Source organism: Bufo bufo, chromosome 10, assembly GCF_905171765.1.
Source record: "Bufo bufo chromosome 10, aBufBuf1.1, whole genome shotgun sequence".
NCBI lineage: Eukaryota > Metazoa > Chordata > Amphibia > Anura > Bufonidae > Bufo > Bufo bufo.
Window position 1 is genome coordinate 128,101,796 of NC_053398.1, and position 18,568 is coordinate 128,120,363.

An 18,568-nucleotide genomic window follows, 5' to 3' on the forward strand; every position below is an offset into this window, starting at 1 on the left:
TGGTATGGATGGCAGCAGTTGCTTACACCGCTACTCTGGACACTGAAGGTGGGCACTTCCATGTGGGCTAGAAATGGTATGGATGGCAGCAGTTGCTTACACCGCTACTCTGGACACTAAAGGTGGGCACCTCCATGTGGGCTAGAAATGGTATGGATGAGAGCAGTTGCTTACACCGCTATTCTGGACACTGAAGGTGGGCCCCTCCATGTGGGCTAGAAATGGTATGGATGAGAGCAGGTGCTTACACAGCTATTCTGGACACTGAAGGTGGGCACCTCCATGTGGGCTAAGGTAAGCCCAGAGGCCAACAGCTGCTAGTGCCATCACATGCTAATGTATGGCATTACTGTAATTTAGCAGCAAAATGGCCAACCGCTTCAAAGCCCTATTACAGAGGACGGTGATCGGGAACCAATGTTTGTAGGAATATCGATTCCATTATCTGCAAAACTATATACCCCACAAAACATTCGTTCTTGGCCCTGTTTTTTTTTCTACTGATCAGATCTTTACTGAAAATGCCCCAAATTTTTTTTAAATAGGGCATGTGTCACTGACAATATGTAAACTGTACAGGGAAAGAACGATCGTAGTAACAAATCAATCATGCAGCTTGCATTGGCCGTGCACAGACCCTTTAAATTGACATTCAACTTGTTAGATCGCTATTTGGCGCTCGTTATGGCCTGCATCGGGCTAAGTAGAAGGACCCATACACGTGGCACTTTCTTGATCTAGTGCCTCTATTTCTTTCACTTGTTGAATTCTGGCCAGTGCTCCCATTAGTTTGCAAGAAACCCAACATAAGCAGTTTACAAACTTTGCACTTCAATCATGGCATGGAAAGAAGTCCACATATTTCTGGGATTGTATAAGGCAGTCTGTATTTTAGTATTCGTTTACATAAGATCACAGGCCCGGGGCGCTGCATGGCTTGCGTGACTACTACCCCTTTACAGCAAGTACGTGTGATGTTACTATGTGGACTGAGTTATGCCATCCTGTTGACATTACACCAGTGTGTGACGAGGCGAGTTTTTCCACTCTAATTCTACAGGACAGATACACGATCATGACTGGAACTCTCCTAATAACTAGGGATTCCACCTCCTCTTTTTCCATAAGGCTTTACTAATTGGCCTGATGAATTACGTCTTGGGGGTATTTCTACTACCAAAATTAAATTTTCACTCTTTGAAATGGTTCTAAAAGTTACCGTAACTTCCTGAAATCCTATCTTCAAAGCTATGAAATCTGCAGAGATGTTCCTTTAATCAGCAGCTGAATGAAGTCTAATTAATAGTTCCATTGCTGAGCATACAAACGGTCTAAGAACTTTGCCAATTTTTTTTTTTTATGTCCGCTTTGCGTGGCGGTGCCGAGTAATTCTGTAATGTATTTTTACTGGCGATGAAGCTTTTTCATTTTTTTTCTTGTTCATACACAGCTCCAAATACACTACACACAGAATTACAATAATTAAATTCTAGCTGCCTGCAGTGACCACCAGGGGGAGCTTACTGAAGACAAGTTAAGACAGCTGCTATGGAGATCAATAATAAACCTATCTTCAATAAGATACTAAGCCCCCCTGGTGGTAGCTGACGGCTGTCAAAACTTCGTTGTTAAAGGGGTTGTCCGAGTGTTTACTAGGGATGACCTATCCTCAGGATATCTGATCAGTGGGGGTCTGACGACTGGCACCCCCACAATCAGCAGTTTGAAGAGGCTGCGGCGCTTTGGTGAGCACCACTGCCTCCTCACGGCTTACCAAGCACAGCGCCCTCCATTGTATAGTGTCTGTGCTTGGTATTGCAGCTCAGCACAATTCACTGGAGGATGCAATTGATGGACATGTCGTCACTGGCCTAAGAAAAGGCGCTCATGGACCACAGTTGATTGATTAGGGTGCCGCAGCCTCACCCAATGCTTGACCAAGAGATCATTTCATGAGTCATGAGAAAGACCAAGGAGAGACCGGCAGGGAACCTAGGAAGCATCAGAATAGGAGCATTAGGCAAGTACCACTTTAATTTTTAATTTGTGGTGGGAAGGTAAGCAGGGTTACGGGGTTTTGCTCTGAAATTGGTGGTAGGAAGGAAAGCAGGGTTATGGGGTTGCTCTGAAATTGGTGGTAGGAAGGTAAGCAGGGTTATGGGGTTTTGCTCTGAAATTGGTGGTGGGAAGGAAAGCAGGGTTATGGGGTTGCTCTGAAATTGGTGGTAGGAAGGAAAGCAGGGTTATGGGGTTGCTCTGAAATTGGTGGTGGGAAGGAAAGCAGGGTTATGGGGTTGCTCTGAAATTGGTGGTAGGAAGGAAAGCAGGGTTATGGGGTTGCTCTAAAATACAAGTTTTGATTCTTTCACAACTTTTTTTTCTTAAGGTTCACTGTGAATGCAAGTGCGATCAGCAGAATGTGTGATATGTGACATCTGGACAGAATATTCCCAGAGTAGTGAATTAGTGCATGTGATAGAGTACAGCAGACGGCAATTAGGCCACTGGTGAGAGAACAGAGCTGGGCTTCCCACTGAACATGAAGCTTTACAGCAGGGCCGTCTGACGAGAAAATGACATCTGTGGAACAGGCGGAAAGCAAAAATTCAATGACGATTATCAGTTCTTGAGTCTGTTTCCCCACATCTGACATCAGCGGGAATGATTGCATGTAAAAGGCATGATTTTATATATCCACAAAAGGGATTCTAGGAAGGTGTCTTAGAACAGATTCTTATACAAAACAAAACGAAGACCAGCAAACATGCTGTTTTTAAGGTTGCAGTGACGAAGACAGATCATCTATTGTGTGGACAGACGCCCCCTACTTTTCCCCAACAGCAGATGTCGGAGGAAAGAAGGATCAGGTTATTGGACTTCAACATGGCCTGATCCTCTGTAGAGAATACATACACACCCTGGCCAAGCTGAATGTACGGGGAAAGGGGCTTAACAGTTGGTTGAAAAATGATTTGGAGGACAGCTATCTAATGTGTAAGGGTAAATTGAAGGGAATCTGTCTGCAGTTTGGAGTACTAGGTAGAGAGTGGGGACAGCAAGGTGAACAAACCCTTTGTGGAATTTTTACTATTAAGAGTAGTGTGAACATGAACTTTTATTCTGCTGGATTCTGCTCCTGCAGGTGCACTGGAGGTGAGGTGCTCTCTGCACTCAGCAGCCTCACAGCGCCTCTCAACAGTTGTAGCATCCAACCAAGAAACCACTAAAGCTGTCACTTACAGGAGAGGCGAGGGGTTGTGCGGCAGCTCAATGCAGGGAGGCTCCAGCCTACAGGGCATGTGCAGGAGCAGTGCCAGGCAGAATAAAAGTTCATATTCACACTACTGAGATAATTAAAGCTTTACAAAAAGATATGTTTGCCCTGCTCTCCCCAACCTCTACCTAGTGCTGTAAGCAGTTTTATATGGTCAGAACTACTAAAGGTTCACATTTGTTTGTGACTAAATGAGTAACTATTGACTAGTGCAATAATTAAAGGGAATGCATCGTCAGGAAATGACCCATCGTTTAAATAAAATTTCATGTTAAACATACACTCCTCAATAATGAAATTGCAAAACCAAGAAAAACAAGCCGTACGATTATGCAAATCGAGAAAGTAGAACATAACATTTTCAAGCACCTAGCTCCAATCTGTGTCATGTGAGAGGGAAATAAACGCCACACTGAAAGCAATGGGTTTTTTTTGCCACATGAAGCCTCAAAAACCAGATTAAGTCATGTGGGATGATTGTGCGATGCCTCCTGTTCTCCGATGTGCTGGTTATCACCACTTGTCACCAAGTGAGAGGAACAGGATCCTTGAACCGAGAGACCTTGATTTATCACTCCGGCAGATCACTATGCAGCTTGGCGGATCTTTACAGATCCCTTTTCAGCAGCAATTTTATCATCATCACAGGCAGAAACTGCAGGATCCAATAGTCTCGACAGGCGATTTCACAGCTTTTGTACTCCCCCTCCCTGCATAATGACCACTGAACATGTCACACAGCATGCCTGGAAAACTCTCCCATAGTGAGTCAGCTCCTGTCCATTAGGTCTATGGCCCATGGTGGCTGCTGTAAAGCATATCTTTAAATGCTATCAACAACAGCTCAGTGATTAGTATGCACAGGCTACAAAGCATAAAGTACATATAGGCCCGCAAACAATGTGTTAGGCACTAGGATAAAATGAGACCCTAATAAAAAACCTACTCTGTGTACATAAATCCACCTATACAAAAATGAACTGAGACTAATCAGGTTTTACATCAAAAAATATATATGCTTTATTATAAATACAGATTACATAGATAAAAAAAGAGAACATGATACATCAGATAAAAAGAGTGGACTGCACCTGAGGAGGTGTTCACAAAGTATACATGTAGAGGAAAAACTAAAAATCGTATGGACTGGCCCAATTTTATAAATACACATACCAGTGGCATACACAGTACAGACCAAAAGTTTGGACACACCTTTTCATTCAAAGAGTTTTCTTTATTTCCATGACTATGAAGGCATCCAAACTATGAATTAACACATGTGGAATTATATACATAACAAACAAGTGTGAAACAACTGAAAATATGTCATATTCTAGGTTCTTCGAAGTAGCCACCTTTTGCTTTGATTACTGCTTTGCACACTCTTGGCATTCTCTTGATGAGCTTCAAGAGGTAGTCCCCTGAAATGGTCTTCCAACAGTCTTGAAGGAGTTCCCAGAGATGCTTAGCACTTGTTGGCCCTTTTGCCTTCACTCTGCGGTCCAGCTCACCCCAAACCCTCTCGATTGGGTTCAGGTCCGGTGACTGTGGAGGCCAGGTCATCTGGCGCAGCACCCCATCACTGTTCTTCATGGTCAAATAGCCCTTACTTTCAAAGTTTTCCCAATTTTTCGGCTGACTGACTGACCTTCATTTCTTAAAGTAATGATGGCCACTCGTTTTTCTTTATTAGCTGCTTTTTTCTTGCCATAATACAAATTCTAACAGTCTATTCAGTAGGACTATCAGCTGTGTATCCACCTGACTTCTCCTCAACGCCACTGATGGTCCCAACCCCATTTATAAGGCAAGAAATCCCACTTATTAAACCTGACAGGGCACACCTGTGAAGTGAAAACCATTTCAGGGGACTGCCTCTTGAAGCTCATCAAGAGAATGCCAAGAGTGTGCAAAGCAGTAATCAAAGCAAAAGGTGGCTACTTTGAAGAACCTAGAATATGACATATTTTCAGTTGCTTCACACTTGTTTGCTATGTATATAATTCCACAGGTGTTAATTCATAGTTTTGATGCCTTCAGTGTGAATCTACAATTTTCATAGTCATGAAAATAAAGAAAACTCTTTGAATGAGAAGGTGTGTCCAAACTTTTGGTCTGTACTGTATATGTGTGACACCCAGCAATACTAAAGTGCATATTATCTAATCAAGTTATGTCTCCATATCAAATAGCAGTACACCAGTAACATAAATGGGACTACCTGAATCATCTAAATGAATATGCTGGGGAACACACATATAAAGAGCCCCCAGAGGAAGGCATCGCCGAAACGCGCGTCGGGGTACGTGGCTTTCCTGAGGTGGATATCCTTATGATGGGTATGTGATACCATTGTGACTTTAGGTATGAGGTAAACACTTAGTGGTGTATTTGCACACACACTTCATGTTATTTCTGGGTTCAGGCTCTTTATAGGTGTGTTCCCCAGCATATTCATTTGGATGATTCAGGTAGTCCCATTTATGTTACTGGTGTACTGCTATTTGATATGGAGACATAACTTGATTAGATAATATGCACTTGCACTTTAGTATTGCCGAGTGTCACACATATATGTGTGTGTGTAATATATTATATATATATATATATATATATATATATATATATATATATATATATATATATATATATATATATATACACACACATATACACATATATATATATATACATATACACACACACACATATATATACACATATATATACATACACACATACATACACACACATATACATATATAAATACACACATATACCACCATTTATCAAATTGCGCCAGCCCATACGATTTTTCATTTTTCCTCTACATGTATACTTTGTGAACACCTCCTCAGGTGCAGTCTGCTCTTTATCTGATGTATTATGTTCTTTTTTTTATCTATGTAATCTGTATTTATAATAAAAGCATATATATTTTTTTTTATGTAAAACCTGTTTAGTCTCAGTTCATTTTAGTATAGGTGCAACAACAGCTCAGGCGAGATGGCTGCCCCCATAGCTATGTACAGAAAATAGAAAATAAATAAATAAGGGATACACGTCATTATCTGCTTTAACTGTAAGAAACCTTTATAGGCGACACATTCCCTTAGGGTCCATTCACACGTCCGTATGCGTTTTGCAGAACACAGACACCAGCAATGTGCGTTCCGCATTTTCCGGTCCGCACATCGCCGGCACTCTCATAGAAAATGCCTTTTCTTGTCTGCAATTGCGGATAAGAATAGGACATGTTCTATTTTTTGGCAGAACAGAAGTGCAGATCCGCAAATGCGGATAGCACATTCTGGCCCCATTGAAAATTAATGGGTCCGCACCTGTTCCGCAAAAACTGGAGTATATCCGATAGCGAATGACCCCCTTTGTTCCTTTTAGTGCAGATAATGTCCATTAGCCTCACTGCTGACCATAGAAGAAACCAATGAAGGCTGACCGTGGGGAAGTGGCCTGGTAATGTGACATCTGTGACCTCAAGCAGGATGTCCCACTGTAATGTGATTAAAACTGGTCAGTCGTGTTGGTAAATGTGGTCAGGCGTAGACCATGGACTCTGTGCTCATCATACTATATGAATGTGGACATATCTAGATATTATGCACCATATAGGATGTTCTTTTTCATCCTAATGATAGAGATCAATTATTAAGCAATACAGACATCTGCACTAGGTTCCATTTTCACACGATATTCTGTTAAAAGGACATGACCATCATATAATTTGTATTACGCATTACCAGCCTGTATGTGAATATTCTATGTACATTTTTAAAATAAAAAAAGGGTGGCTGGTTCACTCCATGTATTCTACTTCCGGTCTTGGTGTTTGAGAAGGCTGTGGCGCTTGTTGTACGCCAGTGACGTCACGACCATAGAAGTGAATGGGGCTGAGCTGTGCCCAGACCATGTGACCTATGGTCGTAATGTCACTGGCCTATGGGAAGCAGCGAGCATTGCTGCCTTCTCAAATAACCGATTGACAAGGGTCCAGAGGCGTTGGACCCCACTGATGAGATCGAAAAGATCAGATCAGACAAAGACAAAGGCTAAAAAGGCAGATAACCCCTTTAATTTTCAATGGCACGGCACTGCCAAAATGTAAACAGAGAACACAAATTCTAAGAAAAATTATATTTTTCTAAGAATATTGAATAGTCTGCAGCGCATGTCTTACCTAGGGTTGTCACGATACCAAAATTTTGATTTCCAAACCATAAAAAAGTATTGCGATACTCGATACCACGAGAAAAAAAATAAAACAAAAAAGCCGCGTGCATTCCGCATTTTATGGAACGTCTGGACCATAATAGAACAGTCAGATCATATTTTTTGTAGGAACAAGGTGACAAAAAAAAAAAAAGGGAAATTGCACGTTTTTTTATTTTCTTTCTGTTACAGCGTTCACCGCATAGGAGATATTTTTTAATATTTCAATAGTTTGCACTTTTTCGGGCGTGGCGATATGTAATATGTTTATTTTTTTATTGTTTATATATTTTATATGTAAAATTGGGAAAGGGGGCGATTTAAACTTTTTTGGTGTTTAAATTTGGTGTTTAAATTATTATTTTGTTTTAAAAACTTTTTATTTACTAACTATTAAGCCCCCTTAGGGGCTAGAACCTGGGATCTTTTGACCCCTTGTCCTATTCACCCTGATAGAGCTCTATTATGGTGAATAGGACCTCACACCCTCCCTGCTGCCCTGTGCATAGTGCACACAGCAGCAGGGAGATTACCATGGCAGCCAGGGCTTCAGTAGTGTCCTAGCTGCCATGGTAACCGATCGGAGCCCAGGATTACACTGCTGGGGCTCCGATCAGAAGCTGCCACTGCAGCACCAATGAGGAGGAGGGGAGGGGACACTGTGGCCACTGCCACCAATGAGGAGGAGGGGAGAGGTGACCCTGTGGCCACTGCCACCAATGATTATAATAGTTATAATACTGGAGGGGAGGTTTGGGGGGGCGCATACGCCACCAATGATTATACTTTATAATACTGGGGTTGGGGGGGACGCACTGCGCCACAAATGAATATAATTTATCCCTGAATACAAACGCAGGCTGCTGGTGCTGGCTAGATCCCATACCTGGCACCCAGCCTCTATGACTGTGCACTGCGATGAGGGGTTAATTGCGGCGGATTGCAGTGCGCAGTCATAGAGGCTGGGTATCGGGTATGGGATATAGCCGGCACCAGCCGCCTGCGTTTGTATTCAGGCATAAACTATATTCATTGGTGGCGCACTGCCTCTCCCCTCCTCCCGCTCCCTGCTATCAGTCCATTGGTGGCAGTGGCAGCAGCGGCACAGGGGGAGGGACTGCCTCCTTCTCCCCTGTGCTGTTGAGAAGAACATGGCGCGTGCTGACAGCAGCGCATCCCATGTCAGTTCAACTCGTGTGTGGAAGAGGCAGAGCAGCGGAGCGTCCAGGCGCAAATGGCAACAAGACTACAAAGTCTTGTCGCCATTTTGCAATTCTGTCGCATTGGCGACCATTTTGGTCGCCATCTGGACCCCCGGTCTGACAGAAGGGTCCCTTTAAATCCTCCACCTACAGGTTTGCAGACCTTGTTCTATGCAGATTATGAGCTCCTCAAAGTGTTAACACAAAGTTGTCTCCTGTTTATCTATTAGCACACTGGAAAGAGTTGTGTGATAACCAGAAGTCAACAGTATAATTGCCACTTATGATGATGGGTCAACATATCCTTCTGAGCTGCATAATGTAGTGAAAGATGTATGAAAACCATAGGTAAACACTGGGGGAAAGTGGCAATTCAAAGAATAAAGACATTAAAGGCCATTTCTCAGAACTACGCTTCCCCCGCTGTCAGGAATTGTAGCATACTCCTGTGTTACCACAGAGGCTGGTGTCCACGCTCCATCAATCTGCGGCCTCGGATCATCTAAGCAAAGCTGTCACCAGCAGTACAGTCTAAAAGGTGGAACGCTACGGAACCGAAAATGGTTGGGGGACCTTTTAACAAAAAGGGATTGCCTAAAGCAGACTACCCCTCTAACACCGTAAAGGGGTTGCTCCATCTGGGATATTGATGGTATTTCCCTATGGTATGCTATTGTTGTCAAATAGGTGCAGGTCCCATCTCCAGAACAGGGGCCTCGAAGTGAGCATCTGTGCACGCGCGGCCACCCTCCATTCACCACTATGGGAGTTCCTGAGCCATTTCCAAGAGTCTCATAGCGGTGAATGGAGAATTGGCTGTGCTTGCACAGTGCGCACTGTATTCACCGCTTGCTTGGCTATTTTCAGAACTCTTATAGAGATGAATGGAGACCACAAAGCACATGCGTTGTGCTCTCCTTCACTTCAGGGTCCCCGTTTTGGAGATGGGAGCAAGTCCCAGAGGTGGGACCCACACCTATATGACATTGACGGTATAGCCTCACAATATGCCATCAATGTCTGAGATGGGTCAACCCCATTAAATGACCTAAAGTCTCCTGGAGGACTGCTTGGTTGCTTGGTTGACAGCTACGCAAAAGTACGTTTTGAGACCAGAAAGAAACGTTTCATTTCATCCAGGTTGGTCAAATCCCTGGGGTCTTGGGCCCTTTTAACTGGGACGACGATCAGCAAATGAACCTATGAACGTTTGCTCCCAACCACTGCTGCGCGTAAACTTGCCCCGCCGCAGGGCGACAAACAAGCAATTGATCATTTGTCAGCTGATCACATCATTCCCCTGGGTGTAAAAAAATAAATAAAACATTTTTAGTCAGCGGCGCCTCTCCCTATGTAAACAGGGTATATCAAGGGTGCAGAAAAAGAACCAGCGCTGTCAATATTCTACATTTATTGAAGAAAGAACACACGGCAATGTGTTTCGATGTGGACATCACATCTCCCTCAGGCCATAAAACATTCCCATGGCCTGAGGAAGATGTGATGTCCACATCGAAACACGTTGCCAAGTGTCCTTTCTTCAATAAATTTGGAATTTTGTAATATCAGCAGCGCTGGTTCTTTTTCTGCACCCTTGGTATACCCAGTTCTCCCGCTTCAGCAGATTCTCCCAACACTACTACATGTGCCTGCATTGCACAACGTTACAGGGTGAGCATAATATGGCTGCCCTTTCCCTTCTCTGCACCTACAGTTTATGGGCTATGTGGATCCGTGTATCTTTTTTCTTTTAATTACATGTAAACAGGGGTCATGCTACCAAAAAATGCAAACTGATTAGAGTCGGACGATTGTTTGCCCCCATATATACGCTGCATGCTGCCATGATTGACAACTTTAAATGGATCTTAAACGTGTGGCAATCGACATGTTGTACCGATCGGCGCTTGTGACGGGCGGGAAATCAGCTCACATAACAGGGCCCTTACTGTGGAGCTGTACTTTGTATGGGACACCAGCATGTCACCTCCACAGTACATGCCATTTTTACATTCTTTGTTTTATCCCATACAATTGGGGGAATGTATCACGAGAGTAATATTTGAAGCCAGTTTTAGCGTACAGCGTTGGCGTACTGTGTCACATTTATCAAAGGTGACATGTTTGCTAAATTAGTCTTATCCTTAAATCTAAAAGGCACATTTAGATGTTGTGAGGAGCAGCCAATTGTCGTTCAATGGAGGTGAAGCTCTGCATTTACATACAGCAATCCCCTCCACAGTATGAGGGCGAGCGACGGCTGCTATGGTTCATCTCTATACATAATCATCGTTCCTGGGCAGCAGAATGTTTAGACCGCACAATCTGCTGCCCGGGAGCGTTTCACTCCTTCACCGGCACCTTTAGATGGGCAGATTATCAGGAACGAGAATTCGTAGGAACGTTCATTCCCAATAATCGCCCCCCACATCAGGCCCTGTAAAACCAGTTTTTGTCTAGAGAAGCTACTCCAGTTTTAGGCTATATTCATACGACCGTAAGTGTTTTGCGATCCGCAAATTGCGGATCTGCAAAACACGGATACCGACATGCTCTATATTTTTTGTGGGGTTGCAGAACAGAACTACGGATGCGGACAGCACACGGTGTGGTGTCCGCATCTTTTGCGTTCCCATTGAAATGAATGGGTCCGCACCCGTTCCGCAAAATTTTTCCCAGAAGTACGTTCATTTGAATGCACCCTAAAAAGAGTCTCAGTGATAAATCTGGAGTGAAGCTCATTAGCTAACCACACCCACTTTCCAACCCATATTTCAGAACTGGAGTGAGTGGCGGAAAAAATGCAAAATTTTTGTCCAAGTGAACCTAAAAACTTAAAGCAGCCAGAATTCTGGAGTGAAGGCATGATCAACCAGGACCAGTGACTAGCAGCACTCGGATTAAGGACCTGTGATTTCAGTCTGAAGATGCCATCATCTATTTGAAGACTGTACATCCCATTTATCAGAATGTTGGCTTCCTCTTGGTATATCGGCTTCCATCCACAGAGAAAACAACACATTCAGAGGATGATGACTTTTTTATAAGGACATGTTATACCCGTGCTCATTGCCCTTACTCCTATAGCGCCAGTCACAGACAATTACAATCCTTGACAAGTATAACAAAGAAGCAACAAAAAAAAAAAAAATCATAAAGAACATTGCTGTAAACCTTGTAAAAAGCTAAAAATATATTACTTTAATACAAATGTATGCATGTTATAGCGCTCTTCACAGTGAAAATGTAAGGTTAGGCCTTTTCTAGATGTTTTCAGTGGCGACATTGCACAAGACTTAGCACATGATGAGAAAAAGCTCACTTAAAAGATCCAGAGACCGATCTAGTAAAAGCGCTCGTCACTTTGATGAAGAAATAACCGCACACACACAATTCAAAAGCCGCCCGACTGATAACAATCCAGTGGGAGCATTTTATTAATGCATACTCAGACCGAGCAATGAAAAGCTCGCAGGATTTAAAATCTCTGCTGTGGATCTTTCATGAAACTACATTTCTATAAACTTTATGTTGTGGCCATACACCTCTCTCCCGATCCTGCCATAGAGACATCCGCTCGGCGGAGTGTGAATAGCGCGACGGGTGAAAGCCGCTGCCAGACACCTCTGCTTGTGGCTTATCAAAAAGGATCGGGAACTTAAAATCCAACTGCCTGATCCTTCTCTCCCCCATTATCTGCCTTAAAGAGAAGCTGTCACCTCCCTAGTAAAACTCTTTGCATAGACACATAGCTATGGTTCGCCTAATTAAAATGCTGATACTTTTTCATAATTTGCTAATTAGACCTTTGGTGCAAAGGAGGAGTCACCATTGCTCTTGTTGCACCCAAGCTCCACTCTTCTTTGGTCAGCTCCTCCCTCACTGCTTTGCCACTGCCTGGCCCTGTCAATTGAAACAGCCAGGGAGGGGCTGGCCACAGAAAGGAGCAGAGTTTGGGTGCAACAAGAGCAATGGTGATGCCCTTGTTGCACCAAAGGTCTAATTTGCTTATTATGAAAAAGTATCATAACTCAGGAACGGAGCCTCGGATCAAGAAAAGAGAAAACAGTCTGTTATTCAGGTGAACCACAGCTATGTGTCTATGCAAACAGTTTGATCGGTAGGTTGCTGATAAAAGGGAATGTTTGTCAGCCCCCATACACATCAGATGATCGCAGGTTTGGTCAACATTTATCAAATGTCCTTCCATTGACCTGCTTTAGCCTCTGTTCATACTGAAGCAGGGGTGGGATCTAGCAGCTTCACCCCGATTCTCCAGAATCGGTTGTTAAAAGATCAACAGGTTCATAGACCAGAGAAGAAGCAGGATGCCGGATCGGACGTGCACCTTCAGTTTAAATACATTAGCTGTCAGTGGAGGCACCACTTTCACCTGTGTAGGTGTCCTCAAGAAGCCAATGCAGATGAAACCTATGGCAGAGCAGACTCCCTGCACTGCTAGTCTCTAGGTCATAGGTCGCTTCAGGCCTCCAAGGTGGAAGGCTCACTCAGGACATGAGTCCAAGCACAAGTGGCACAATGATGTTACTGTTTTGTGCCACACCAGATGGCCAACTCCAGACCAGAGTGCCAGACCAGCGCCACTTAATGAGCGGATTGGGATAAGGTAAGTAAAAGTGTATTATTTTCTGTGGGGGAGCATAAGAACCTATGAGAGGATACAGTTAGAAGATGGGCGTTTTTACTGTGTGTGGGCCCAAAAAGGGATGTTACTTTTCTGGGGCAGAAAGCGTTATTATATACGCTCTTTCTGCTCCCCCAAAAAACATAACAGCCATCTTCATTCCCCAACACAATAAAAAATACCATTGTTTATTCAAAGAGGCATTATTAATCTTTAGGGGCATAAAGGTTGGCAATGTTACTGTGTGGGGCCTAAAGGGGCACTATTACATCACTATTTTAATTAATCTGATTTTATGAGGGTTGAAGTGTGTGTAGGCAGAGTTATTCTGTTGGGTACAAAAGGTGGCCCTACTACTTAGTGGTGCACAAAAAGGGGTACATATACTGTGTCATGCACTATTAACACATAGGACACAATGCAGGAAAAACTAGAAGCAAAAAAAAGTCTTTACAAACTCATGGCTAGAAGAAGTTGTCATGGTGGTCTGGCATGAATTGTTGTTAAAAATTTGAATCCCATTCTGGTACTGGAGTCGAAGTAAAATCATATGCCTGAGAGGCAGAGCATGCTGACGTTATGAGGCCATTTGAGAGAGGGGGCCCAGCCTGTGAAGATCTCCACGCTCCAGAGGAACTGCATTGAAAAATAACATGATGGCGAACTGGCCCAAGGGTTTAAGAAAGGGTGTGAAGTGGGAAGCAAACATCAATACGTGGTGGGCCCATTTTGTCCTTTGATATGGGGAACCGTCACTTCTATACACATCTCTGCATCAGGGATAAGGTTTTCTTATTTCTTTTTGCTATGTTGGATATGACAGATCCGTTATCTGGATCCTACTGCAGGACATTTGATTTATAATGTGCTTGTAACTTTTTTACTACATGGTTGAGCTATCAAAATGCGACAGGAACCTCACAGAATAAGAACAATAACCTAAGCGGATGCAGACTCTTCGTCACAGTCTGTATGTAGTCGATAGCTAGAATATACAACACAGTGAGACACATACCTCGCCCACAGCTCCGATGGAGGGAACATATTTTGAATGAATGGAGACTGGTAACCATACAGACAGATCACGTGACCACCGGTGAAAAAGCCAACCATGACACTGAGGGTGTTTAACCCCACATGGCTGATAGGGAAGTGACATGCCCACCACGTGCACAGGCCCAAGAAGACTAGGTAATAGACAGCCGAAAAACCAGAAGGTACAGTGATGCCTGTAAGAAAAAGGGTGAGAAAACAAAAACAAGACACATTAGAATCACAATAACCTTTTTCTTAGTTACGGAGGACTTCATTATACAGGACACGTGATCATCAGGTGTCCTCTTACACAGACTGAGTGGTTTTATCCTTTGGAAGGCAAACCCATTAATGATTGTATGTATAAGAGGTCCTCAAGTTAACTGCACAGTTCCTTCAGATATATGGCACATAAGGCTACTTTCACATTTGCGGATTAGTCTTACAAATGCATTGCAAGAACGGATCCGTCTCTCCGGATGTCATCCGGAGAAACAGATCTGTTATATATATATTTTTTAATTTTTTTTTACTGGTCTGCGCATGCACAGACCGGAAGGACGCATCCGGCATTGTGGCACTAATACATTTCAATGTAAATTAATGCCGGATACGGCATTCCGGCAACTGATCTGGAATTTTGGATGGAGATAATACCGCAGCATGCTGCGATATTTCCTCAGTCCAAAACGCTGTTCAGTGACTGAACTGAAGGCATCCTGAACGGATTTCTCTCCATTCAGAATGCATGGGGATAAAACTGATCAGTTCTTTTCCGGTATTGAGCCCCTATGATGGAACCCAGTGCCGGAAAAGAAAAACGCTAGTGTGAAAGTACCCTAAATTATTAGTACTTATCTTGTATATTTTTATGCAAATCAATATATTTATTTTCCAACCTGCAGTTGGAAATAAGACAAATTGCATGCGCCATCCTGAGGGATGAATGTACGATATATAGAGCATAGTTCTAGGTCTCTATTTTTCTGACCCAGCTTCCAGGTTGCATACAGATGCTGGGTGCATCCATGCGGTTTAAGAGTTTCCTATGATAAAAGCAAGCACTACAGTATTGCGTCTTGCATGGAAAGCAGTGCAGCCTCGTTACCTGCCAGAGCCAGCAGCAAAAGGGCCAAGGATTTTTCCAAAGCTTCCAGTAGTTTGTGGGCAGCCTCCCTGATCCGTGAGGTCAGCTCCTCCTGTGGAGAGGTCCGAATGTCCTCATTGTCCTCTTCATCCTCGGTGTCTTCATCTCCAGTCACTTCTGCATTGTGTTCCTCTTCCGCCTGGTAGGAGAAGGAGATGGATAAGACATTTAGAGTAATCAAATCAGACTTGCAGGGGAGGAATGTATGTTTCATCAATGTGAATCAGAATCATTCTTAAAATGGCTGTCTACTTGGGGTACTGTTAGAAAAAGCCCCTGGAAATAACCTGATCACTGCGGTTTATGCTGATGGGATCTCCAATGATCACCTGTAAACTTTGAGAAGATCCAAAAGAAAGTGCTTAGCTCCCCTGCGGACCCACCACAGGAGAAATAAAGCACAGCATGGTGCCTATAGAACTCGACGGACTGTCCGTCTAATGCATAGATGTCCTCCATCACACAACTGACACAACAAGAGGGATGGCTAACTGATGAGGGTCCTCGGCAAGGAATCCCACCTACTAATTCAGGATTGAGTACAAGTAACACATTGGAGTTATCTAACCAGTAAACCCCTTTGAATGAGGTGTGCAGTTTAGAAAGTCTATTTTCATATAGCCTAGAAGGTAATTCTTAGTGAATACAAGGATCCTCGTCTCTTGGCCAGAATGGCGGGTAATCACAAAAAGGGTCTCTTGGTTTGGAGGACCAGTCCTATATTGTACAGACCACTCATTCATTTGAACTGGCGGTGTGTAATGCTTCATCTCTCCTGTGGTGGCGCTGCAGGTAAAGTAAACATTGCCGTTTCCCCGCATATTACAGCTGACTACTGGGGGCTCCAGCAGAGGGGCATTTTGTGAGGTTGTGGAAATTTTATTAGGATGTGTATTTAATATATTGTGTATTGTCATCATGTCTCTCAGTGTCAGGGTAAACCATTGGAGTTGATATCTTCCCGTGTATGTCCTGTCACAGCTGCTGGGCGCAGAGGTCTCCGTCGGCGAATGGTCCATGTGCTAAGCACTGGGCTGTGGGCCGGGGGAGACTGATGTGTTCAGCAGAGCAGTGTTTTGTTGGCTGATGTATGGACGCCGGCTAGGGCCCCCGCGCAAGACGCGGATTTATTGGCTTGGCGTGGATGCATTTGTTAAGAGAACAATATATGAAAGGAACGTGCGTTTGTTGTCTCTAGTGCGCCTGATCAGCCGCTGGAGATAATGACGTTGTCCTGTAAATAAACATGCATGAGGATCATAGTAATTTTATCTGGCATTGATCACTGAGCAAGGCTAGATAAAAGTTCCCTCCAGTGGTTATTGTATACATGTGTTTGTGAGCTGGCTATGTTCTCATCTTCCTGTATGTCATCACTTCCTGTATGTCATCACTTCCTGTATGTCATCACTTCCTGTATGTCATCACTTCCTGTATGTCATCACTTCCTGCATCCTTGTTATGGGCCAGCCCCTTTTACACCTTTTGTGATTAAATAAAAGAAACAGACTGGGCAGGGGGAAGGAGGAGTTGCTCAGAATTCAAGCAAGATGGTAACACCTGGGTCTGTCTCTGACTGCGGCTGAGGGAAAGGGGGTTTACATTTCCTTACACAAAGTTTGATGCAAGCAGATTACAACTATTAATATTTCTACAACAGTGATATGTTAGTTGTCAAAGGACCCTTGTAACAAGAAGAAGAATGTATTTAGAGCGTTTTTCCCAGAAACAACATTCATCATCTATATACAGGATAGGTAATAAGTGTATAAATGCTGGAGTCAGGGGTGTAGCTATAGGGGAAGCGGCTGCTTTGGGGCCCTGACCCAGAAGGGGCCCATCCAGGAGGAGGAGGACTAAAAGATTTTGTCAGGGCCCCCTCAACAGTATTACACAAGGAAATTATATACAGTGACAGTATAGACCGTGTAGAAAACGGATGGAACAGCTGCCGGGCCTGGTCTGAGAGAGCGATCTTTACTAGCCACAGGAATGGGGGCGGCATGAAAGGAAGGGGTTGCGAAAAAATTACTGGGGGAGGGGGTCTCCATTCAAAAATTTGCTGTGGGTCCCAGTCATTTCTAGCTACGCCACTAGCTGGAGTCCAACCGCTGGGACCACCCCCGACCATGAGAACAGGAATCTCATAGTCCTCGGTGTGAACAAAGTAGTTGTGCAACCATCACTTTATCCACTGTTTATGGGACTGAAGGAGATAGAGTTCTGAACTTGGCCCTCAGTCCCACAGACAGTGAATGGAAAGGTGGCCACGCATGTGCACTACTGTTCCATTCACCCCCATTCTCAGAATTGGTGTGGAACACAAGGCAGACTCCCGGCGATCATACATTTATCCTGTTTCTGGAAAAGTTCCTTACTTAGTCAACCCTAGGCCCAAAAAAAATTTAAAAATAAATCTGAATGACAACAAGTACCTACAGATTTCTAGACTCCAGACTTGGCCAATATTAGTACGTCCTCAGGACTGACAAGTCTGGACCGGAGGAGCCTCCATTCTTCTCCTAATCTCACAGTGAAGGACAATGATAACGGCGCAGCCTCAGCATAACTGCAGAAGGCTTCATAATCTGCACAGTTCTTGGCTTACTCTGGAACTAAGTGAATTTCCAGCACCCTTTAGTCACACAATACACAACTGCCGGTCGCGGGTCTAATTCCAATCTGGCGTCTCTTTAGAACTCCAAGTCCTGACCCAGAGTGAAAAAGAGCCAAATCACCATACCATTAAACCCTGGAGCAGCGAAGTATACGGAAGCATATAGACAGCCTCTGTTGTGGACCCTACAGTGTTAAACCTCACAACATCTGCTTGTATTGGATAACCTGGGTAAAGGGTTACTGACAGGGAGATCACATGCTTGGCACAGCTGGTCATGCCAGCCGTGCGCTGCCAGCATCAATGTAATAGAAAGAGATTGGGCAAAAAAAATGTAAAAAACAAACAAAAACACAAGACTGGGAGTTCTGCCGGACATCTCTGCACATGCAAAGAGGGTGGGGGCAGTGGAAAATACAGG

General features: G+C 43.8%; 1 protein-coding gene across 1 annotated transcript in view; it reads right to left on the minus strand.

Annotated features, from left to right (window-relative positions):
• PIEZO1 (piezo type mechanosensitive ion channel component 1) overlaps positions 1-18,568 on the minus strand; it is a 190,900-nt gene that overhangs the window by 88,346 nt on the left and 83,986 nt on the right. The window contains 2 exon segments of the mRNA XM_040408949.1: positions 14,364-14,577; positions 15,492-15,669. Coding sequence (XP_040264883.1) covers positions 14,364-14,577; positions 15,492-15,669 — 392 coding nt within the window.